The 25,387-nt window shown below is 43.3% G+C and overlaps 2 protein-coding genes across 21 annotated transcripts in view; one reads left to right on the top strand and one right to left on the bottom strand.

Annotated features, from left to right (window-relative positions):
* Window positions 1–13,236, top strand: part of slc25a13 (solute carrier family 25 member 13) — a 55,810-nt gene extending 42,574 nt beyond the window's left edge. For 5 of the 6 annotated variants that reach the window (XM_076879483.1, XM_076879485.1, XM_076879484.1 and 2 more), the window contains 6 exons: window positions 2,316–2,456; window positions 4,956–5,051; window positions 5,732–5,870; window positions 11,040–11,198; window positions 11,406–11,496; window positions 12,243–13,236. In XM_076879483.1, the coding sequence (XP_076735598.1) occupies window positions 2,316–2,456; window positions 4,956–5,051; window positions 5,732–5,870; window positions 11,040–11,198; window positions 11,406–11,496; window positions 12,243–12,429 (813 nt within the window). In that variant the 3' untranslated portion in view covers window positions 12,430–13,236. The remainder of the gene's footprint in view (window positions 1–2,315; window positions 2,457–4,955; window positions 5,052–5,731; window positions 5,871–11,039; window positions 11,199–11,405; window positions 11,497–12,242) is intronic. The other variant, XM_004547905.5, reaches the window with a different exon arrangement.
* dync1i1a (dynein cytoplasmic 1 intermediate chain 1a) overlaps window positions 13,228–25,387 on the bottom strand; it is a 66,037-nt gene continuing 53,877 nt past the window's right edge. For 14 of the 15 annotated variants that reach the window (XM_076879494.1, XM_076879501.1, XM_076879488.1 and 11 more), the window contains 3 exons: window positions 21,785–21,925; window positions 18,086–18,211; window positions 13,228–14,061 (listed from right to left, as the gene is read on the bottom strand). In XM_076879494.1, coding sequence (XP_076735609.1) covers window positions 13,951–14,061; window positions 18,086–18,211; window positions 21,785–21,925 — 378 coding nt within the window. In that variant the 3' untranslated portion in view covers window positions 13,228–13,950. The remainder of the gene's footprint in view (window positions 14,062–18,085; window positions 18,212–21,784; window positions 21,926–25,387) is intronic. The other variant, XR_013095352.1, reaches the window with a different exon arrangement.

The following is a 25,387-nucleotide window of genomic DNA, read 5'->3' as shown; positions in this document are numbered from 1 at the left end:
CCCCAAAGTGTTGGTTTTTAGGTCCCTTTTCTTTCTCTTCTCACCTCTCACGCTCCTTCTCCTCCTCCTCCTCTTTTCTGTCCTTAAACCTGCGGCTCAGCACCATTAAGCTCCGGTGCGGGTTTGCCAGTTTCTAATGATTATTTGGTAAGAATGGCATGCTCCGTTTACCGAGCTGGGTGGATGCTTATCTGGCAGTAACTGGCCTGCGTTTCAGGACTTAAGTTACACGAAATACTTGCTGGGTCATTGCTGACCGGAGGAGCGGGGTTGTTTGTTCCCATTCATTGTGAATGTGTTACAGTTTGCGTTTGTGGTTTTTAATGAGTTTCTTATTCAGGCCTGACATGAGTTATGAAAACATTATCAGTGAATCTAACATGCGCACGCCACGGCAACAAATGAAGCTGTGATTATCATTTATAGACTGTGGTTACATTTTTTTCTTTTTGTGTTTTTGTGGGGGGGTTTTAGCTGGTGCTAATCTCCTGTGTAAGTGCGTGGTCGGCATACGTGTGTAGGGTTGATGGTGGGCGGGTCCTCAAACTTTTACTAAGCTCCTTTTCCAGCACACACACGGCCAAGGAGCTGCGATCCGTGCATAAGGTGCTGACGTCCCAGGTTTCCGAGGATCACCTTGCCTTGTAATTACCTGGGAATCATCAGAGGACTGCCAACGCTGTCACTCCATAATCACAACCCTCAACCTCTCTGCCTCAGTCTCGACCTTTCCTTCACTTCTCTTGTTTTGACTGCTCCTCTTCTCTCTCTCATTAGCACCTTTTGTTTATTTGTCTGACTCGCTATTTTCTGTGCATTTCACTCTTTTTTTCCTTCTCCGCATGCCCTCCAGAGTTATGCAGGACTCTGGGGTGGTTCAACAGCACCAAAAAAAACCCTCAACCACTCCTTTTTATCTCATGTTGTCAGATCTAATTGTCAGCTCATCTCTCTGAACAGTGTTGTTGTTTACCCATTTCGAATAAACAACATCTCTATCTCCTCCATCTCCAGTCTCATTTGAATCCAATTGAAGCAGCCAGCACTGCTAAGGGCCGGGGCCAATAGCCTCTTAATGCTTGCGCTATTAGCCAGCATGTAATCAACTAGGTTATTTCCATAAAACAAGTCATAAAGAGTTAGCTGTGAGATGCAGCAGCCCTCTTGCTATTCACAGCCCTCTCTCTCTCGCTCTCTTGGTCTGGAAGGGAAGCTGTAGCCCATTATTCTTTGTGTTGTTTAAAAAAAGCAGCTGCACACACACCTTCAATGAGACGATTATAATCTCTCTGTCTGTCCTCCCTCCCTCCTCTTAAGTAGTACGTGGTAATGCTTAAAGCCGGGGGACTCAAAGCAAAAAACGGTGCTCACGTTTGCAGATTGCAGCTTCCCGTAAGGCAAGAGGTGACGAGCACAATCCATCATTCATAACGATGCAAAACGAAGGAGGGGGAGAAAGGGAGAGAAACAACAACAAACAGACCAGGCCTATTTAAGACAGAAGTGGCGCCATGGCAACCGATTGCTATCTAATTGCGATGTGCCGCCCTTTTGCGTGTAGATTCGGTAACCACTGGCAACCGTTGGCAGAGGCGGACGATATTGGACAAGATGAGAGAGATCATTTTGAGAGCAGGTCAAAGAAAGAAACGGGGAGAATTGGTGAAAGGGGGTAAAAAGGAAAAGAAATAAAAATCTTGTCTCCATTTCCCAGTGTCTCGAAGCGTCCTGGAAAGGCCGCCATGCTCCCCCCACTGCACAGCTAACCATTTGTCTTGCCCCAACTCCTTCACAGCAGCTACCTCTTATACACTTAAAAGCACTGCTGACCACAAAAAGACACAGAAACCAGCCTGAACTTGCTGTGGTGGTGCCCCCCCCCGCCCACCATCACAAGTACAGGTTTGGAGGATGATGTGAAAAGAGAGGTTAGGGAGAAAAAGAGAGGTCGGAGTCCCCGCAGGGTCTGGGTGATGAAGACAAACAGCTGACAGACTCGCGTGCATCAGCTGGATATTCCTGGTACTCTCCTCCTCTCTCCATGTTTGTTTTGAAGTTGGTTGCTGAGGCTGCAACATTGCTAAAATTACATCATAAGCCAGATAATTGTAGCAGTTTTGTCTCATAATGATTTTTATTTCAGCACGTTATGTTGAAATGAAATCGCTTAAGTGGATCTGGGGCTACACTTGAATTCTCACGTTAAAGCACAGACAAAGCCGTCATTGAAATTGGGTTTAATTTGCAGCGATTAAAGTGAGGGTTTCCCTTTTTCTGAAGTTCGCTTTGTTTGTGTTTTTTATGTGTTCCTCCAGGCTGGAGGATCCCAGGTGATCTTCACAAACCCTCTGGAGATAGTAAAGATCCGTCTGCAGGTGGCAGGAGAGATCACCACGGGGCCGAGGGTCAGCGCTCTGTCGGTCATCAGGGACCTGGGCTTCTTTGGGCTTTACAAGGTGGGAAAGACTTCTGTGATGAGAGGTGAAGGTGTAGTTAGTATATATTTTGTTTGATGGTCCTCATATGGAGCTTTTTAAAAATATATATACTTAAGATTAGGGTCATTAATTCAGGTCCACACTAAGGTGTAAATGATCAAAATATTCTTACATGGGTCTTTGTCTATGAAAAGTTTCCATGAGATTTCTGGTGTAAATTCTTTACTGCAGTAAGCTCTTCAAAGCCCTCAAGTGAATGTTGCTGAGGACCCATTTAAGGTCACGGTGTAGTTTGTGTGGACTGGACACACTGGAGCTGCCTACAGTATGTGTGTACAGTGATCTGTTAGCTCGGGAGGAGAATCTGAAAGTCCCGGTTTTATGTCAGTCTGTCGCACTCAAACTTGCCGGTGTGTAGACTAGAGAAATGATCTGTAAGTTCATTATAACACAAGACACGAGATCATTCCCAAGACAGAGAAGGGATGATATTCAGCTTTTTGTTTTTTTAATTTAAAACTCGTACGTCTTCAGATGCAGTTGAAAGAGACAGAAACTCGGGCTGATTTGTTTTTCTTTGCTCCTAGATTGTCTTTTCTCTTTTGATTGGCCTTGCAACTTCACAACAATCTATTGTTCCTTAATAATGTTGTGACTAAATCATATGTGATTTTTCTATTAACTGTTGTTCAATTATACGCATTACCTTACCCCACATCAGCTATCATTTAATTTGACAATTCATTGTGGTCTGTTTGAGAACCACAAACGGCACAATTTATGCTAAAAGCTGTATTTAACCTTAATTGCCATAATTGGTATTTTTCAGTGGCGCAAGGCTAAAAATTATAGTGTACTATTTGAGCATATAACTTGTTGCTAATTTAGCAATCTTTGTTGTATTACAAAGAGTATGTCCTGTTTTTTCAATAATTACTATTCCTGTAAATATTTGGACTTCTAACCCTGGTCTGTTTGAAGCAGTGAGATGTTAGCAGAAAGAGCTGGGGGGAGCCAGTGAATGAGCTGTGGCTAACGCTAACATTAGCAGCTTAACTGGCTTGACAGGGACATTAGTCCCGGGGGTGAAACAGAGCATGTCTAATTGAGTTACATAAATAAGTCCTAATGGAGCTTGGTGGGAGAGATTCTACCTCAACTGTAAACGCAATCAACTGTGAAAATGTCAATCTAATACCTGTGGTTACATTAATTAGTCATGTTTTACTTAAATAAGATGACACTTTTTTTTGTTTTGGTGTGTGGCAGCATGTCTGTCCTTAAATTCCAGGTAGTAAACTATTTTTCAGATATGTCTGCTGATTATTTATTGCACTAGACTATTACTTTAATATTCCTTTTATTTATTTAGTGATTGGTCCATGCGTCTGCTGCTGTGGCAACTTGCAAACAAACCTTTGGGTTCTGTTAACGAGGCTGTAAAAGACCGTGGAGCCTCCTCACGTCTCTGTCTACCTGTCACCGTGTTTGGGTGGTAATTTATGACCGTGAGGTGTGTGTCCACACATAGCTGCTGTCTCCATTCACCTGTTTGTGAAAATGCCGCCAAACGCTGTGTTAGCAGTGCCAGTGCATGTATGTGTTCATGCTCGTGCACATACTTAATTGCATTCGTCTCCCGGTGCATAGAGAGGAGACAAAGTGCATTGAGAAAGCAGTAGCAGTGTTGGCGGCGATGGTGGTGGTGGAGGAGAGGTGGGGAGGAGACGCGCTCCAGCCTGCAAGCCCCAGACGGGCTGGCTCCGGAGGGGCTGCACCCAGGCACAGAGCTGCCTTTGTCAGGGTAATTATCCTGATGCTCACCCTCAGCTGGTGGAGCTACCAGTTGGTATGGTTACTAACGCTCTAGCGCCACCATTCATCCGTGGGAGAAGCTGTCACTGTAGGGATATCGAACCAGATAATGTTTCATGTATGTGAAGTTACTGTATATCACGTTACCTGCAAGTAACGTAAGAGCTTTCGATTTCGTGTTAGAATCTGACCGATATCAGATTTTTAGGACTGATATTTGGAGATTTCAAAATCCTGTTTCCCTGAAATTTGTTAGGTGTAGTCAGCACTAAAATATTATGACACTTGAATTTAAAAATAAAGTTCCTTTATGGTTACAACAAGTTTGTGTGCGCATGTGTGTTGTCAACAGGAAAGTTGTAGAGTGCCCCCTGATGGAGAAACTATGCAGCATCGTTAAATTGTTGGATGGTGTTATTTCCTCGTCTTTTTAAAAAAAATTCTATTTATCACTTGTTGTAAATACCTTTATCGATAATACTGATGATATCAACCGATAATCTGTTGATCCATATACTGGTCGGGCTCTATTTTTGTATTAAAATAATAATTTAATTTTCACCTCTGTATTAAAGGACTACTGTAAAGCGGCTCATTGTCTCTGGTCCACCAGTGCATTACCCAACTGAACACCTTAAACCTGCTTTTCAAACTTCTCATCCCCAGTCCCTGTGACGCTGCTTGTCTGTCCTGCCTCGATAGGATCTCGAGGCTTTCAGCAGCCACATGGGCCTCGGCCAGGAGGGACAGGCAAACAAGCAGTGCCAGAGGAGAAAAAGAGGGAAAGAGATAGCCCAGGTATCTGCCAATCCTCTGTATGTATGTGTGTATGTGTCAGGGAGGAACCAAAGGATTATCCCATGGGAGTTAAATGAAGCCTGTCCAAAACAGGGAGACTCTGGCGAGGTCTTTAAACGCCTTCTGTTGACTGTAGCTGCTGTGTCAAAAAGCTGGCAGTGAGCCAGCAGGTTTAAAGTACAGCAGGAAACTCTATAGGCTTGATGATATAGTGCTGTTTACAGTCGCAGACAAGGATCCATCTTCGCCAGCCAGTCTGCCTTCCTCTGCTTTGGTTTTTTTTTCTTTTTCATAGCTTTGCGTTTGGAGCCGCCCCCTCACCTGCCGCTGAGAGCACTGATCGTTTGCATATGGAGAGACATGATTTTTCTGCCATGTTTTCGGCCCACATTTCATTCTGCCTCATGAGTTGCAGGGGTCTTTTGGAAGTAGCTTAAACGGTGGTAACATCAGTTGATGCTTGGATATGTGATTCAGGAACAGATTGTTTAATTTTGTGGCTAGAAATTGCAATTTATTTTCAGAGAACTCAGCCAGAAATCAAGGTTTAAATCCCCTGAGCTTCATTAATCTTTCTTTGCTCCCCTTTGTGTTTATTCTTGTCTTTGTTTTCTCCTTCTGGGAGCTCAACTTTTAACCCGGTGTTTTGACCCAAAGTATCTCGCTAACTTTCTTTTTAGGGTTCCAAGGCTTGTTTTCTGCGGGACATCCCCTTCTCGGCTATCTACTTCCCTTGCTACGCCCACACCAAGGCTTACCTCACTGAGGAGGATGGAAGAATAGGGCCAGCCAGGATGCTGTTTGCCGGAGCTCTGGCAGGTAAAGTACGTCCATCCCCTGGAGCCTTTACACTTCAAAATAAAAGGAAGGACAAACTAGTATAAAATTTAGAGGTAAAAAGTAGTTTGTATATAAGATCAGAGGCTAGAGTGCTTGAATTAAAATAGAAAGCATTGATTTTATATGTGCTTTTGCTGTATGTGCATTTTAATATATTTTAATCACTGTCTACCACTGTCAAATGAAGAGTGTCTAATGTCTGACCCCTGCACATGTGGTGTACCTCCAAACAGATCTGCATCTATATGTATATGTATTGCATAGTAAGCACTTACTGGCACACATTTTATGCATGCACACATGTAAAAATGGTCAAGATGACCTGCTGAAGTTCAGATTGAGCATTAGTGTTTCAGAAACTGTTGATCTGCAGGGATTTTCTCACACAGCCCTCTCTTTTACAGAGAATGGTCTGAAAAAGAGTAAATATCCAGTGAGCGTCAGTTTTCTGGGTGAAACTATCTTGTTGATGTCAGAGGTCAAAGGAGGAGGGACAGACAGTTTTCAGCTGATAGGAATGTGACGACAACTCAAAGTATGCAGATAAATAACCACACTGTGTGCCACTCCTATCAGAGGACAATATACAATGTGATTACATATTACACACATACACACGTGTATGCTATATGATTCAAAAAAGGTTGCCTGGTTTGATGAGCTTTGATTTCTGTTATGACATTCAGACTGTAGGGTCAGAATTTGGCATAAGCAGCATGAAAGCATGGATCTATGCAGCTTTCTAACAGTCCGTGCTGCTGGTGTTGATTTAATAGTGTGGGGAATATTTTTGGCACATCTTAGTCGCCTTAGTGGCAGTTCAGCGTTGTTTAAACACCACAGCCTACCTGAGCGATCCTATCACTTTACAACTACAGTGTACATACATATTCTCAGGCTGCTTCCAGCAGGATAACACACCATGTCACAAAGCTCAGATCATCTCAAACTGGTTTATTGAACATTGCAGTGAGTTCACTGTACTCAAATGACCTCCACAGCCACCAGATCTCGAGCCACCAGGGCACCTTTGGGATGTGGTGAAACTATTTCCAGCACCTTGTTGACTCTAAGCCGTAGAGTCATCTACTTAACGTAAGGTCAGTGGTTTGACCCCTGGGTCCTCCAGGAGGTGAAAGTACACTCAGGCAGATTACTGTGCGTGTTGAGGTATCCACGGGCAAGATGGCAGCCATCATTGTGTGCATCAGAGTGTGAGGGTGTGCAGCTAAAGTGCTGTGTGTGTGGGAATCTAGAAAATGGCTATGTAAGTGTACCTAATAAATTGGCTGGTGAGTGTATATATTTATATTGTATAAATATGTACTGCAGTTTCTGTAAAGTTGTAAAACAGCACTGTTGGATCGCCCCTTGTTACACCACCATTATAACCGGCCATGTTACAGTACAGCATACATTTTTATTACCTGCCATTACCCATTACTGTTTGGATCTCAGATGGTATGTTTTATGCAAGTTCTCTGCAGGTCATTTGTTTAGTCTACACAGTCCCATGTTGCATTTTAATAGCTTAGCCTTTTAGTGTTTGCCCCTGGCTTGAAAACCAGTGCTTTGGCTTATAAAGTGACTGACCATTCCAAGCGAGCCCGAAAGGCTAAAAGCTTTGCCCCCGATGCGACGTGCACAGCCCTGACATTTATGAAATAAAATCTTTGGCCGTTTCGAACAAAGTGCGAGAGCAGGTTTCGCTCTGCTCTTGCTTCAGACGTCCGCGAGCCCGCAGTAACAGTAGCAGAGCTCGGAGTTTGGGAGCCAGGCAGCCTTTGACCGCAGGCTCCATGGCGGTAGCTGCTAATTAGAGCTCAGTGATTGGGGACTGGGGTTTCTGGAGCTGTGCTGTAGGGAAGCGCCTCGGTTGCCAGCCAACCGGGCCGGGATGAAGGCTTTCCAGTCGTCATATACTGTACACGCATGCACATGCACAAAGATGGTCGCACGTACTGCTCTGTTAAAGAAGCAGGGTGAACAGTCCCGTCCTGCCTGTAGGAGAACTGGAACAGCAAAACAATCAGTTATGATTTAAGAGCTTTATCCATTGCATAAAAAGATGATTTAACCAAAGAAAGGCTTAAATATTTGATTTATCCTTAATAACAGCCCTGCCAAGTTCAAAAGCTTTACAGCATTGGCATGAACGGCTGACTATTTATTTTGAATCCTCAGATGTGTCAGCAGCACTCTCTTTTTGATGCAAGGCAACATGGAAAAAAATCATAAATCCTGCCTCGCTTCCAACTTTTACTTTCTCACCGCAAGACTGGCAGCCACGGCTCACAGACTGAAATGAGCCTCATGACTTCTTTATTTTTTTCATTGCTTTGACGCATTTATCATCCTTCTTTCACATATATTTATCAGCGGTTGCAGCATTCTGGCAATTAGTGTTTTACAGTCAGCACAGGAAATTGAATTACACGCTCAGTTTGTACAGCATTATTTAGCTAGGCATTACTCTGGTCTGTGAAGAATGTAGCGTGGACATCTCCAGCTCGCGTTAGCTCCGAATGGGATAAATATTGGAGGGAGGGGATTTTTGGCCGAGCTGTGGGGGTGTAAGAAATATCCACTCGCTTGTTTTGTCACTGTGAAATATGGCGGGAATATTAATTGTTTCCCGGCAGAAAATTGAATGTTTTACTTGAACCTTGCTTTGGACACCAGGTCGGCAACCGCTCACAGTCAGCGCTGTCTCAAAAGCCACTTTGGTGCATCAACATCGATAAGACAGCCTGCTCTCAGTTTGCACTTGATTGGAGTCAAGTTGGCAGGTTGTCTCTCTGTGATAATACGGCAATTAACTGTGACAAATGTAGCAAAATTAGCAAATCTGTTGCTGTCTGCTTACATATGAAGGCACACCGACTAATTACATTCAGACTCCACCCAGAACCTCAGAGAATTAAAACAGAAATTTACAAATTTGTTTGCAACCAGTTGGCTTGAGCCCCCTACTGCAAAGAGACACAGTGCAGATGATTTGCACTTATCAACCCAGACTGACTCAGATTGATTGCAGCGTGTTGTTGGCAATCTGGCAGCAGTTATTTGCAAACATTTGCCCATCTACCTGAGAGTGACTGCAGTCAGTCTGAGTCAGGCTGCGATGGTTTGGAGACAGGTTGCCTCCCACCTGTCTTCTCTTGCAGTCAGCTGGTTGCTACAACTAATTTCTTTTTCTAACCAAGGTTTATTTTTACTCTAGTCTGACTGAGCCATTAAGACTAAGTAAAAAAGGTGAAGATCATTTCAAATATTTGGAAAATACGCAGATTCTTCCAGAGGAAGGAAGTGAAGAGAAAGTGTGAGGCGTCATTGTCTCAAAACAAAGACAGAGAAAACAGTCAGGCACACAGTATGCGACTAAGGCCTAAAGTTGCTTTTAGTTGGTGAAAATTATTCATGTTTTTATGTCAGGAGATTCTTTTAGCTCCCACAGTTGTTAGATATGTTAGCAAGTTACTGTAGATAGCTAAAGCACTTGCAAATATAATGATTTTTCTCGTGACTTTTAAAGCTTGGAAACATTCCCGTTTTACATAAGTGGCACACAGCCACAGGTCTTGAGGTTAGAGAAGTCCACTGCAGTTTTCTCGTTTTCCTGCTTCACGTCCTTTATCCTGTTGCTCATGTGTGCAGCTACGCAAAAACACTTCTTTGCGTTTGTTGTTGTTTTGCAGCCCATGAGCTCTGTCTGTCTCTAATGCTTGCAGATTTCTTTTTTAAGTGAGATGGCACAGAAGGGACCAAGAACCAGATCACAGCTAGTGGGATATTTGGTTTGGGAGCAGGGTGTTCTTCTAATTCCAGAAGTAATGCTTTAGCAGACACGGCTGCAAAGTAAAGCACAAGATTCAGCTGCTCTCAAAATCCAGTCTAGTTATGACTGTAAAAGTGAAGAGCAGTGTCTCACTGATCCTTTCGGGGTCAGGTTTCAGGATTTAGTGAATGTGAATATAAAACCAGTCATGTTTTTCAAAACTTAAACAGTTAAACTTTGCAGACTTTATATTATATAACATTATATAGTTGATTTGCAATGATTTTTTTGTTTGTTTTTGTTTTCTTTCCATAAAACATGGCAGTATGGTTTCTTGAACATCCCTAGTAGCAGGTAATAAAATTTCAGGGAGGGCTGGGGCCCCCTGTAGCTACACCTCTGCTGTTTCTATGCAATTTTCATGTCGATCCCATACTGTGTGGGGGATTTGGTTTGATTACATTTTGTAGAGATAAAGATGCTGTCATCATGGTTTATCTTTTTTAAAATTTTGGATAAAGTTCTGTTTCCGCATCTGTATATCAAGACTCTTTTTATTCTGTCAAATGATTTTAAAAGTTTAAAGTTTACCTTTATCTGAATTAAAGGTCTCAGGATAGTCAGTTTTATGTGTGTGTAGATATGTATATACACATATGTATTCAGACGTCTTGCCTGCTCCCCTCCTCTCCTCTCTGCTCCTCTCCTCAGTTCAGTGCAGGTGGTCAGTCTCCACTGGGTGCCAGTCGGCTACCTAATGCCGAGTTGATCAGGCTTGCTGAATAGCTCGTTTTGCCGTTACAAAAACCAAGAAGTCAGAGTAAATCGTCAAGAGGGCAGTTGATGGTAATGACCGAGCCATCAATGATTGGGCCCATTCATGAGTGAAGTGGCTGGAGTGGGGGCCTTGCAGTCACTCCCTTCAGTCAGCCAGTCACTTTGAGCGGCACACGGGGCACAGTGTGCATTTCTCTCATTACCGTCCATTGTCTGGCCTCTTTCAAACGGCTGTAGGAAAAGTGGGAGAGAGAGGAAAGGAAGAAAAAAGGTAGAGATTAAATAATGGCCTGGATTGGTTGATGGTGAAGTGATAGGAGCTGGCCCCTACTTGTGTATAGTGTATGTATGCTGCAGACATACTGCAAGATGGTAAAGATCCAAGATGACGTGTTTCAGAAAGGGGAACAAAGACGGCTAAAAATCCACTCGATGAGATGCGGTTTCAAAGATATGCAAGATTTCAATAAATCGCTGATGGCTGCTTTCTGCACATCATCTCATTTGTTTGGGCCTGATTTTGGATTTTGTGCGCTCTGTTTAGAATCAAACACGTTCCGACCTTTTAGAAAGCTCTCGAGTTCTTTCTGCAGGCATGCCGGCCGCCTCTCTGGTGACCCCGGCAGACGTGATCAAGACACGGTTACAGGTGGCGGCGTGTGCTGGCCAGACCACCTACAGCGGCCTGATGGACTGCTTCTGGAAGATTCTCAGAGAAGAGGGGCCCCGCGCTTTCTGGAAAGGAGCTGGAGGTACGCTCATGGAGTCAAACACAATTACAACACAATTCTTGTAATAGATTTACATTGATTTGATCATAAGACATAAAGCATAAACAGACACTTTCACTCTCCTTGCGTCTCAGAGTTGATTTTGGCCAAACCAACTGACCAATCTGGTTCTGCGTTTGTGTAAATTGCGTCTTTATTAATTAAAATAAACACATTTCTCCACTGCAGCTCGAGTGTTTCGTTCTTCGCCTCAGTTTGGGGTGACACTGGTGACCTATGAACTCCTGCAGCGCTGGTTTTATATCGACTTTGGAGGACCGTAAGTATCTTCAACCGCACAGAAACAATAACAAGCCTTTTTCTTCCTGAATGCAAGCACACAGTGATGTCACACAGTCCCTCTGACAGTTTCCTCAAATACACAAGTTTTGTTAGCACCCATTTGACCTCAGCGTGTCGTTTCCCCACTCCTGGGACTCAAAGAGCCTCATCCTCCTCTCATGAAGGTCACTGTCAAGAATAATTCACTCCTTCACTCTAAACCCCGTTGGGGAACTTGGGTTGCCTCCTTTTAATGGACAGCAGACACCGCGATGCACATGCACGCATCGGTCGGACGGCTCATTCGTTTTCCATGTAGCGCCCTCTCTCCCCGCTCGCTCACAGCGACACAAAATCAGCTGCAGATCCAGTGAAAGCTCGCTGCGGTTTGGACCCGAGCAGATCCTTTTCTTGCTGTCTGTGTTGGCAGCGATTCACAGAGCGCGGCGTGAAATCTTTGAGGGATTTGATTTAGTTCTGCTCTCAGGGAGAACCGTTGAGCCGTTCCGCTTTTGATTTTCTATTAAGATTGTTTATTTCTGTGGCGAACAGCGTTTCGAATGATAATATTAATTTAAGATTTAATAATGATGATAATAAAACCCCTGTGCGTTAACAGTTTGCAGTGTTTATGTTGTTGAACAGTTCCCTCCGTTCTCCTCGTCTCTACCTCTTTTTTTGCTCCTCTCTCTCTCATCATGTCCCTCACTTTCTCCTCCATCTCTCTCTCTCCACACACCACAGAAAGCCGGCTGGCTCCGAGCCCACCCCCAAGTCTCGGATCAGCCTGCCGGCGCCCAACCCCGACCACATCGGAGGCTTCAGGTTGGCCGTGGCCACATTCGCTGGCATCGAGAGCAAGTTTGGACTCCATCTCCCACGCTACACGGTGCCGACGGCAGCGGCCCCTTCCAACGTGAGCACCCCCTGAACCTCCACGGGTGTGTGTTTGAGGGGGGGAGCTGAAGTGTTTTTCATACGTAAAGCACCGAGAAACTATCAGGTCCATTTAGTTTTCACAGTATTTGAAGTTATTTTGTTCTAATTATTGTATAAAAGCATCTATATGCGATCTCACCGATTAGCAAAGTGTGTAATTGCTACAGGGCTCACGCAGTGTTTGTTTCACAGTGTTGTGTTATACTAGTTAGGTTTACACTCCAAACTCGTACACAGTATGCACACAGCAGCAGAAGGGCTTGCACAAATACACTTGAACACTTTCTTTAAATATCGGTGGCTACTTACTGTTGCAGCTTTTTCCAGTGTCTTCCTTTTGTGTTGCTTTATAACCAAAAGCACATTAATCACATGATCATAAAACCAGCTACACACAAAAAATACAGTAAATGTGGCACTTCTGTATATATTAGAAATCCAGACATATTTTCATATGTGTGCGTCTGTTTTGATTGAGTTGCTCTTTTCAACTGTGTGTCGATTTATGGTCGAATGAATCCAGAAGAATACGACCAGAGAAAGAAGTTTTGAATGTAAAAGGCGCGGCGTTAACGTTGTGACCGTACATAATGTTCACCGCTGTCAAGATGTTTGGGTTCAGGTCTAAATGTATGCAGATGTGGAAATATATGAAGGAGTGCGTGTGCCATGGCTCTGTATTTAAACTTGTACGGTGCAGAGACTGTAGGAGCTACATGTGGTGTGTAATAATTGTGCCTTACTGAACGTATGGCAGCAACATGTGTGGTCGGAGTAAAGAGACACTTAGTATTAGTAAGTATGGTGGAGGTTTTATTTGCAGTACTACTTCCTGGTTGGAGGTGGAAATGAAAGCAACACAGCGGCTCCTGGGCTCTGCTTTAATAGTCAACATTAGCAGGCTGAACAGCAATCACTCTGAATTACAATATACCTCTTATTAATCGTCACAGTTCATTAAATAATATACAGTTGAAGCTGTCACTGAGTACAGAGGACCACTCGATTCAGCTTCGAACACTGACATAAAGCAGCTCCATGTGTGATAACCTCGCTCCATGTTAACCCCACATTTCTGCATCTGGAATATTTTGGGAATGCGTTGCATGCAGGCTTACTACAGACAAAAAGAAGCACAACATAAAGTGAACATGGAAACGAAACATGACTAGTCTATGAAACCTGCTCCATTATTATTATTGTTTTACAGTAGTGCGAAGCATTGTTACAGTACACACACCTCCATAAGGCTAACAGACTGCTGCTCTTTATATACTGGAGGCTCACGAGTTGCAAGCGACGCATCACCTGAAGTCGTTGGACGAATAAATAACAACAAATCGGTACAATTTGATTTTAGAAATGCAAAAGTACAATAAAAAACAAACAAGAGAGGAACATAAACGTGGAGAAACAAAACCCAAAGTGAGTGAGAAGCACATGCTACATTGACACCAGCAGAAGCACACCAGGTCTCTGGATCCGCCCACTTTGGTTTTGGAGTCTTTCTTTTCTATGAAGCCAGCTCCATAGGCCCCTCCTCCTCGCCGTCAGCACGGTTAGCACGAATCTCCATCAGCGTACGGGCAAAGCGCGCCCAGTCGTCCGTGTGGGCCACCGAAAGCTGTAAAAACCACACAGGTACACGGTGTGAGGGAAATCGCGTACATCACTATACGGGTACCACAGCATGACTTAATAACGGAAGGAAATGAGCAATAAATCTGTCTGTGCTGACATCAGATCCTGGTACTGATGCTGGAACAGCGGCCGTGCCAACATAGAGGACTCCCACAGAGAATCCACGCTTCTCCCGGTTCCAGATTTTTCCACAAGGAAAAACGATGTCATAAAATCCCATAAATTCCTGGCAGATTACTTTTAGCATGAACAAGCAACATGAGATAAAGCAGTTGTTCTCCGTGATCATTTTCCAGAGTTTAACCGCGTGTCTGTAAGTATGGTAAACAGATGTTCGGTGTTTCGGTGTCTGAGAAGCTTTCATATTCTCTTCAGTTGTTTTAACACTGGACAGGTGACATCTGCTCATCGGTTGTGATGGAGCCAGAGATGACCACAGATCGACCTTTAACCAGCTCGGCAACCACTTGCTGTCAGGTGCCATCTGCAAAAAATTTACAAAGCTATTGCTCTGCAAATACACAGCAGTTCACATTAACTTCTCACATTCAGCCTGCACCCACAACCCCACAGATCTGAAACCAATTCCTCCACAAACATTGACGTAGTTGATGCAGGGCTTAATTTAACTACAACGTGACACACGAGCTCAGCAACCTTGCTTTTATATAGGAATAGAACCACAATACAACCAGCTGGCAACCAGTTGAGTCGAGTCCCCTACTGCAAAGAGAGGAGTTGCAGTCATCAGTGCAAGCTTATATAAACGTGTTGGTGATCTAAAATAAGACAATTATTATTACAAGCCTGTCACTTGCTCAGAGTCACTGCAGTCAGTCTGAGACGACCTGTGTGGTTATTTGCAGAAAGGCTCCCTCACACCAGGCAACCTGTACAACTGCTTAATGATCCAAAGTAGTTCCCAGAAAATCAATGCGATCACTAATTCTTCCTAGTAGCAAAGAAATTCACATCCGAGCTCTAAAGGCAAAGTCATCAATGAAATCACATGGATTCAATATTCGGGGCCATAAATGTTTTCCATAATTTCATTGATAGTTCATTTAATTGCTGCTGAGACATCAAATTGGTCAATCAGATACTGTCACTGGAAGCACGGCCTATGATGCTGATCTATGATAGCAACGCATCTGTACTCACAGCCAAAGCCGTGACATCACCACATCAGCATCATACTGACCAAAAAGGTAAAAATAATCATTGCAAACAGAGTATTCAGAGCAGTCTGAAGCCTGTGTTTGTATAAGCATTCAGAACAGAACTATGAGCATCACAGATTCACTTTGGTGTTTGATAAGAGAACATGAGGCCAGTATGAGATGTCAAACTGTGTTTTATTCCTCATAAAGTGTCTTGCTAGAGTTGTGCACAGCAGGAGTCAGAGTGAGTGGGACTGAAGTCGCCACCCAAGATGCCTGCAACCGCTTTGCCTGCCCAGGCTGTAATTAATCGGGAACCAGGAAGAGGGAGACAGCCATTTTGAACCACCCCCCAAGGGGCTGGGCTGGCCACAGCGGGGGGCTCTGGCAGATCGTTGTGTACTTGGTGCCTGAGTGACTTCAGCGTTAGCAGCAAGACAAGAGGCTCAGAAACACGGCTGGCTGGGCTGAAGTCAGGTTTTTAAACAGCAGCAGCTTCAAAATGCTTCATGCTGAGGAACATGATCTGGAAAAACAGAGCAATACCAGTAAAGTCCTAATAAAAACTGCTCTAATCTCTGATGACACAGTTTTTTCTCATTTGTACTCAGTAAAATAAAACAGAAATAACAGTATTTGGTATTTTACTGCACTGGAAAACTCTAAAGGGCTGCTCTAAGTCCCAGGACCACAGCTCTCTGGATGAAACTGCTGGCCATCTCTTTTTTTCACATGCTGTTCCCAGTTATAGCTGTATGGGGGAGTTTGTAGTGACTTTAATACCCACAATACACACACACACACACACACACACACAAACTCTTAGCTTGTTGGAGTCATAAAACCTTTCAGCCCCGCTCGCTCTTATTGATGACTCTCATGGTTACCATGAACTCAGCATGGAGTCCACCAGCTCAGCCCCTCTCCAGTTTACCACACAACAAAAAAAAAAGATGCTAAAATTAGCCGAGCGGCTAGGCTAGGCTGCACTCACTTGGGATCCTAACCAGAGCTCTCTAAACATGAGAGAACATACAGGCTGGCCGCTTTGTGGTGACAGCAGTGTCACGTGGAGGCCGTTTCACATGAAAGAGATGGGGCACAAAAATATCAAACGTTTCCACTGCAGGAACCTTTTTGAGGGGGTTTAACAAAGCAGGGAGAAAGATCTAAATAAAGGTCTAGGGAAATTACTTAACCCCTCACCCCCCTGCTTATGGTTGCTTACGGGTTGCTGCTTTCTTTGTGGGTGGAGCTTGCAGGACCACACATCGCCAAGCAGGATTTTAACCATCTAAACTGTTTGTTTTTAAAATTATGGGTAGATTTACTAACACTGGCCTCTGCCTCCTTAAAAACATAAACTAAATGAGGGATGGTTAAAGGCGTGTTTGTGCACTGGTCCTACAGGGATCCAATGTTGTTGCTGTGTACATTCACAAGGGGGCAGTGTCCAGAATACGCAGAGTAACCAGTACTGTTGACTGCTCTGGTCGTTTAGCTTCGCTAAGCTTAGCTTCAAATGCAAACTTGTTGTGTGACAAATAACACACTGAACACACTTTTGTGTTCAGAATGTCCCTGTCAAAAAATGCAGATCTGTTTATTTGCATACATAAAATTTGAAAAACCAAGAAATTCCAGCCGCTGGGAACGACCGTAATAAGAATAGGTGTGTTTTACACATCAAGTGTGTAAAACAATGAAAACTGTCCACTGTGTTTCTCTTTCTTCTCTCTGTACTCTCATATTGTTCTCATCCAGTTCAAGGAAATGTGTTAATTGGTTGCTAATTATTCACTAATCTGACACAAATGTGGAACCATGAATTCCACTTCAGTGACTCAATTTGTAGAAACACAGAACAAAAGATGGGCGGAGCTACTGTGATGTCACCCATTGGTAACGCCTTGCTGAAATGAGTGGCTACACATGACTCAGGTGTTCACTGAGGTCAAGTCCAGTACTCAAATTTCCAGAGAACAGGCAAAGAAAGGATTTTTGATTCAATGTCATTAGCTCAGTATTTCCAATGTATATAGTTTTAATGGCACATTTAATGCCGTCTTGTGTTCTAAACACTGATCTGATGTAAACGTCAGTTTTATCTCCAAAATCAACTTTTTGGTTTGAAGGTCGCAGAGACATCCGGAGAGTGTGAATGTTTCTTTTCACTCAGATGAACCTAGTGGGGGCTTTATACACTGAAGAACGAGACCTAAATAGATGAATTATTTGTATGTGCAGGTTTTACTGAAAAAAAAACAACCTTATTTCTACTGTTACACAATAATGTCAGTGGCTCAAACACACATGAATCACAGCATAAGCAAGTATATATTTATAAAATGATGATTAAAGTTTTTTCACCACATGATGGGTTTTTGTTTAGAATTAAAGTGAAAAAGAGGTGTTTGTGATGAGCTTTAACTATTATCCATTTAAAAAGATCAGTAAGTTAAATTTCAGGCAGTAAAAAAAAAATCGCTCTATGTGGCAATAAACTTTGGTCATTGCAGTTCACTCAAGCTTTTGGCACCTAGGCGGTAATTAAATCTTGACTGTTTGAAAACTAAACCCACGAGAACTCCTGGCTCCGTGCACCATGGCACTCAAAGTGAATTAAAAAAAATGAACTCAGCAGACTTTTTGTAAAAGCCCAGAGAGCACACTGCCAAAATTTTAACATCATATGAGAAACAACCGAGTGTAATATTTCTGGAAATGCTACGATTATTACTCTGTAATCATTATCCTGCACTTTTTTTAGGTTGCCACAAATATTCTATAAATGTCTTAATTAAGTAACGTGTAAGCACATGTCAGCTATACAGTTAATTCGAGTACCTCTCCTGTATCGTAGATCCAAACTCGACCCTCCGAGTCGCCCACAGCCACCTCCTTCCCTCCTGAAGACCAGCGGACTCTGTTGAGTGCTGAAGCTCCCTCAATGGTCACGCTGGCAGTGGGTACCTGGCAGGCAAAGAGTTCAAACAAACCCACACCGTTAAACAACAAATCAAACAGTTCACGGATAACTGAGTGTAAAATGTGGTGTGTAAACACGTAGGTGTGTCTGCTATCCCCGAGTTGGTCTTGGTTATGTTCCTGATCATCAAAATTAATGCTGCTCGAGGTTTAACACTGCAAGCGACCAAAACCTCCCGATGTTCACTCATGAAAAAATCTTTTTAAAAAAGGAGGTGGTTAAGGTCAGGTTAGGATATGATTGGTGTGCTGGTAAACTCTGACATCACAATGTGATTGGTCAGTTGCAATGTTGAACTTTGGACCAACGTTAGTTTTGACGATCCAGGATCGACACCAGCACGGGGATATCGGATCGTGCTTTTGTGGTAAGGAACAGGCCGAATCAACAGGAAACAAATAAACAGCAATATGGAAACGTGAGTGTTAAACAGAGCACTTAACAAACAGCTTCTGTTACAGCTGCTGTTTGTGTTTGGGAATTTTATTCCTCAAAAAAGAAAAAAAAAGTCAATGAGTGACTTTGTAATTTAGTCTTAAATTCCTCTCATATTCCTTTGATTTTAAAGGAAAATACAGTGAAGTAAACATTTAGGCATAAATCATGCCTCTCGGCCCTCATTTTTTACGACCATAATCGCTGTTTAAACGATTCCCTTTATAGTTTATTGGTAAATGGAAGCATTATACCATTATGGTCAAATTTAGCAAATTTACTATTTATAAAGGGCCACTTTATCCAGCTATACGAGACGGTAAGAAAAACAAAGCTGTCAAATTACAACTTGTAGACACAACAGGATATTTACAGTGTAATAACTCACTTTGCTGTTGTGGGTGAACAGCAGTGCTCACACTGCACCTTCAGAACCCCCTGAAGCCACGTGCACAGTCTACATGAACTGCTCCTGACATGCGGCAGGCGAGTCTGACATATGTCACCGGTGGAGACAGAGGCCTTGGCATCATGTCGCCTCACACACAGAGCTTCTGCGTATTTGAAAGCAGCGCTAACCGCATGCTGCACGAGCGGATCCGAACTGAGCGCTCTAAATTGGTTGTGCATGCGTGCGCGTACGTGTGCGCACTGGAAATGAGAACCAGGCGCACCGCGCAAGCTCTGTTAATGTCGTTATGCCTGTGTGTTTTTAATATGACGATAACAATGGAAGCCTGTTGCTATTAGACTGCGCGCGAGGCAGTGTGCGCGCATGTGTTCGATACATCCGCCTGTGTGTGTGTGTGTGTGTGTCTGAGCAAATGTTTCTCATAAAGCACATTGTTAGTCGAGTTAGGCCGCCGATAATGAACTCTTCCTCTGTCTGTGAAAAGGCTGCTGTTGAGGGAAGCCTGGGAAACTTGTCATCTGCGCTGCAGAGGGAGGGAGGACTCTCAGCTACCGATGGACCCGGCTGAGAGTAACGGGCTTAGCAGATGAAGAGATGCGACACCAAATCCAATTTTATTTATGTACGTAGACTGAAGAAAATGAGACGCTGAGAGTGAAAGAACATTATGAGAGAGGATGGAGAGTAGGTGTTGTCTCCATGGAAACCAAAAGAGAAGGAGAAAGGAGGATCCTTTTATCTCTACTTTTACCCGAGTGATCAAAGGTTTGGTGCCCACTCTGCTCCCAGAGTTGTAACAAAGTATGATTTTAAGAAATGTGGATTCTGCTTCTTAGCTCGACAGTTTGATGCTCATCTGTCCATTAAATATGAGGCTGCAGCCATGACAGTTAGCTTAGATTAAAGGTACAGTCAGTAAATTTGCGATGTTACATAATAAGGAAAAAGGGACACTGTACTCTGAAATATACACTGAATAGTTTGTAATTACATCTTCCAACAAACTAATGTTCAGAAACGTATAATTAATCCATTAAAAATACATAGGAGTGGCTTTGCGGTTTGTGGAAACCGCCATGTTCTCCCACCATATTTGAATACAGTAGCTGGGAAGGACATCTCCCTTTTGACTAACAGCGTTATAAATATGTGGCTAGAGACTGGCCACATACATGGACTCCATATGTGGAGGCTGTGGAGAAAAAGTAGTCGTGGCTATTCGTGTCCATGGAAGGACATTTGAATTTGTGCCTGCGTCTTCAGAGCAAAGATTCGAAGGATCATACGTATGGTTTATTATCAGAGGAGGAGGGAAAGGAAAGAGACAACGCTACCAACATCTCAAGCCTCATCTCCTGAACTCTAACACACAAAAACGTGCATAAATAGGCTGATTTATTCCTGACATTATCCCGGTTACTTATTGTCAGCAGATTACACATGCGACCCTCCCGTCTCCGGACAGCTGACAACAACAATAGCTGGTTATAAGCTAACATTATAGCTAACATCCCAGCTAATGTTAGGCTGAAGTGTCCTAGAAATCACACTTTCCCTCTAATAAACAGTTTGATTACATTCCCTCAAGCATCAGAATCAAGCTAACAGCAGCAAAAACAGCAGTGCTACCAACACTTTGGCACATCCTCAACATCTCCGAATCATTGTCATCATTCAGAAGTGAGCTTCACTGACTCACTGACCTATATCGGATTCCTTTCAAAAGGTTTTACAGCATCTTCCTGAGAAATAAAGATTTAATGTTTTTGACCTTTGTTGGCTGACTAATACATGTTTGTCCTATAGCAGACATCGGAGCTAGGATTATGCACATAACTGGTAAGAAAACAGACCTCAGGTGACTTCAATCTGCAATTTACCTGTACCAGAATATATCCCAACCATAAGCACTGTAAACATCAATGGCAATATTGGCCCAGAATTTCAGTCAATGCGTCCCTACTTTTACACTGTATCTTATTGTACATGTGTGTTAAAACAAAACAAAAAAAACCCTGATTCCACTTTTTGTAAGTGTGTGCGACCTTTAAAAGAAAAATAAGCTGTGTTTTTATTTTGCTCACTGTATAACACTGTCTGCAAACTGTTTAATACTATGACGTGTCCTCCAGTGGCCTTAAATGCACTCGTCTTAAAATAACTGCTTGCCCCACAGCCTTGCGAAACTCAACCCCTGGTCTGAAGTTTCTTTTTTTTTTATCATTATTATTATTTTCATGGAACTGTGGACTGAGGGCTGGGGCTTTGCTCATGGTCTCCGGCACATCTGTGTTCCCCTTCGAAGGGACACTGTGTGGGAGGATGATGGGACGGGGTTTGTGGGGTCCTGAGGTTCCCTGAACATTGGAGAGAGGTTGTAGAAATGTTAGCGGGATGGCTGGGTGGGAGCTGGGATAAGGAGATGTCAAAGTCTGATTTAAAGCAAGGTCTGTGGGAAACGCCCACGGGGGAATCTGGAATTGTGTGTGTGTTGGGAGGGATGTGGAGGGACTGGTGGTGGAGGGGTTGATGGGAGGGAAAAGTCTTGGATGTTTGGTTGTGTGGTTCGGGCTGAGGCCCAGCAACAGGCCCTGAGGACACCAAACACACGCACATCAACACACAAAGAGATGACACACAAACCACACCCATCACGGCCTGTATTAGCTACATTCACACACACGCACACACATACAGAGTATGCACACACCTCAGTGTCATTGTTGAGGTTCCACAGGTCCAGGCGGCCCATGCCATCCACGGCAGCAAACATGGCAGGGTGCACGGGCGACCACATGACATCATACACATAATCGGCGTTGTCTTCAAACGAGTACAGAGGCTTGTTGTGCTGAAAGAGAGGAGGAAAAAAAGAGGATATCTGTGCGAGCGTGTATGAGTGACATGGTGTGAAAAAAAAAGAAGAAGAAGCAGAGAAAACGCGGAGAGCGACGGATTACAGCGGATGACATACCAGAGAGAGAGGGAAAAGGAATTGAGAGAGGGAGTGAGGGAGCTTCAGACAGAGTGGCGCTGCCTCAGCCTTGGGGCCTGTCTGGGTGCAGAGCCTAATTAAAAAGCCTAGCACATTCACACAGCGCCATAAAACCGCTGGGAGAGATGAAAGAGAAGGCCTCTCCACAAGGTGTACTGTAACCTCAACACAACAGCTGTGAGAGAGAAACAGAGACAGAAAAATAGGAGGAGGAGGCGGGATGGACAATGGTGCACAGGAAGGTGTGTGTTTGTGTGTGTGTGTCCTTGCAGGTGTGCAAGGAGAACCTGACTGATAATGGTTTAAACCAACTATTTAACACTGAAACTAAATCTAACAGAGAGATCTATATGTTATTTATGTGCTCAGAGGCATCGTTTTACACTTCCGAAACAAATCTGTCATTCCTCGTCTGGTAGACAAACTCATCCCATTATACTGACCTAAACAATTATGTGTTTGTGACGTTGCGTCTCCATAAAGTCCTCGTGACAAAGTCAGAGGTCAGAGAACAGATGCAGTCAGCTCTCGCACCGGCGTCCTCCCTTACTGTGCATGTTTGGTTTTGTGGTGCATGCACTGCACTATGCAGGACAACACAGCTGCCTACAATGAGAGCTGATTGAACTTTGACCTTGAACTACACTAACCTCTGGGAGAAAGACCAGTTGGTGAAGGCTACTGCTTGTGCTGCAGTTTACTCACACTAGGGGCAGTTGTCTCAGTCCATGCCTGATCACAAATGCCTCTCCCTCTCCATGCCCGTGCTGCCAGTACGCTCTTTAACTCTCAGTAATTTCCTCTTCACTGTCTTTCCTTCATCCTTAACGTAAAGAAGCATCTCAACTCCTCCGTCTGTTTTTCCAACACACACTTCATTATGATGTAACAGTACAGGGAGTGCAGAATTATTAGGCAAATGAGTATTTTGTCCACATCATCCTCTTCATGCATGTTGTCTTACTCCAAGCTGTATAGGCTCGAAAGCCTACTACCAATTAAGCATATTAGGTGATGTGCATCTCTGTAATGAGAAGGGGTGTGGTCTAATGACATCAACACCCTATATCAGGTGTGCATAATTATTAGGCAACGTCCTTTCCTTTGGCAAAATGGGTCAAAAGAAGGACTTGACAGGCTCAGAAAAGTCAAAAATAGTGAGATATCTTGCAGAGGGATGCAGCAGTCTCAAAATTGCAAAGCTTCTGAAGCGTGATCATCGAACAATCAAGCGTTTCATTCAAAATAGTCAACAGGGTCACAAGAAGCATGTCGTTAGCTTCATAGCATAATTGCCTAAGTCATTTGACTAAGTCAATGACTTAGGCACTTATGCTATGAAGCTAACGATGTGGAAAAACCAAGGCGCAAAATAACTGCCCATGAACTGAGAAAAGTCAAGCGTGCAGCTGCCAAGATGCCACTTGCCACCAGTTTGGCCATATTTCAGAGCTGCAACATCACTGGAGTGCCCAAAAGCACAAGGTGTGCAATACTCAGAGACATGGCCAAGGTAAGAAAGGCTGAAAGACGACCACCACTGAACAAGACACACAAGCTGAAACGTCAAGACTGGGCCAAGAAATATCTCAAGACTGGTTTTTCTAAGGTTTTATGGACTGATGAAATGAGAGTGAGTCTTGATGGGCCAGATGGATGGGCCCGTGGCTGGATTGGTAAAGGGCAGAGAGCTCCAGTCCAACTCAGACGGCAGCAAGGTGGAGGTGGAGTACTGGTTTGGGCTGGTATCATCAAAGATGAGCTTGTGGGGCCTTTTCGGGTTGAGGATGGAGTCAAGCTCAACTCCCAGTCTTACTGCCAGTTTCTGGAAGACACCTTCTTCAAGCAGTGGTACAGGAAGAAGTCTGCATCCTTCAAGAAAAGCATTATTTTCATGCAGGACAATGCTCCATCACACGCGTCCAAGTACTCCACAGCGTGGCTGGCAAGAAAGGGTATAAAAGAAGAAAAACTAATGACATGGCCTCCTTGTTCACCTGATCTGAACCCCATTGAGAACCTGTGGTCCATCATCAAATGTGAGATTTACAAGGAGGGAAAACAGTACACCTCTCTGAACAGTGTCTGGGAGGCTGTGGTTGCTGCTGCACGCAATGTTGATGGTGAACAGATCAAAACACTGACAGAATCCATGGATGGCAGGCTTTTGAGTGTCCTTGCAAAGGAAGGTGGCTATATTGGTCGCTGATTTGTTTTTGTTTTGTTTTTGAATGTCAGAAATGTATATTTGTGAATGTGGAGATGTTATATTGGTGTCACTGGTAAAAATAAATAATTGAAATGGGTATATATTTGTTTTTTGTTAAGTTGCCTAATAATTATGCACAGTAATAGTCACCTGCACACACAGATATCCCCCTAAAATAGCTAAAACTAAAAACAAACTAAAAACTACTTCCAAAAACATTCAGCTTTGATATTAATGAGTTTTTTGGGTTCATTGAGAACATGGTTGTTGTTCAATAATAAAATTATTCCTCAAAAATACAACTTGCCTAATAATTCTGCACTCCCTGTATATGCCCAGAGTCCACTTCATCAAGCGGGCCTGGGCTCAGCACAATTAGCTGTGTCCAAACATCATACACAGACACTATACTAGTCAAACAAACTGGACTTTGGGGGTCAAATATAGGGGTGGGTTTTTATAATCGATTCATCGATTAAAATCGATTCTGGCTTGGATAACGTAAAATCGATTCATTAAAATCCTGAATCGATTTTTTAATATAAATTTATTTTGTCCGAAATGCCAGAATCTCTGGTGACATCTCACAAAATTTCAAGAACCACCAAACAGTAAATGAGAGCAGGTACAGGGATTCTGCACATAGACTTAAACAAACTTTTTAATATTATTCAAAATGCAAAATGCTTAGCCATGTCTCTAATAAAACCGCTGTAACGTCAGAGGTAATGTTCATTAATTAATGGTTTTCTTTCGTTTTTGATGTACTGCAGAATATTTTTATAAAATCCCAGGCCAGGAAAATCACCTTCATGTTTTTCTGTGTTTTATCTTCAGCTACTTTGACACAAAGGCATCTGCTGTGACGCTCACACCTTGGATAAAGTCTTGCGAGTGTCAGCTTCCTTTTTATAGATACAAAAATATGTAAATGTACTGATCTGAATTATACTTCTGACTGTCAAAATTTCCCAGATTTAAATCGAATCGAATCGAATTAAATCGAATCGTGGATCGAATCGATTTGGGACCTTGTGAATCGGAATTGAATCGATTCTAGAAATCAGTGACGATACCCAGCCCTAGTCAAATATACTCGGGCACAGAAC

Source organism: Maylandia zebra, linkage group LG22, assembly GCF_041146795.1.
Source record: "Maylandia zebra isolate NMK-2024a linkage group LG22, Mzebra_GT3a, whole genome shotgun sequence".
Lineage (NCBI taxonomy): Eukaryota > Metazoa > Chordata > Actinopteri > Cichliformes > Cichlidae > Maylandia > Maylandia zebra.
Note: the sequence above shows the minus strand (reverse complement) of the source record. Positions and strands in the feature narration are given on the sequence as shown.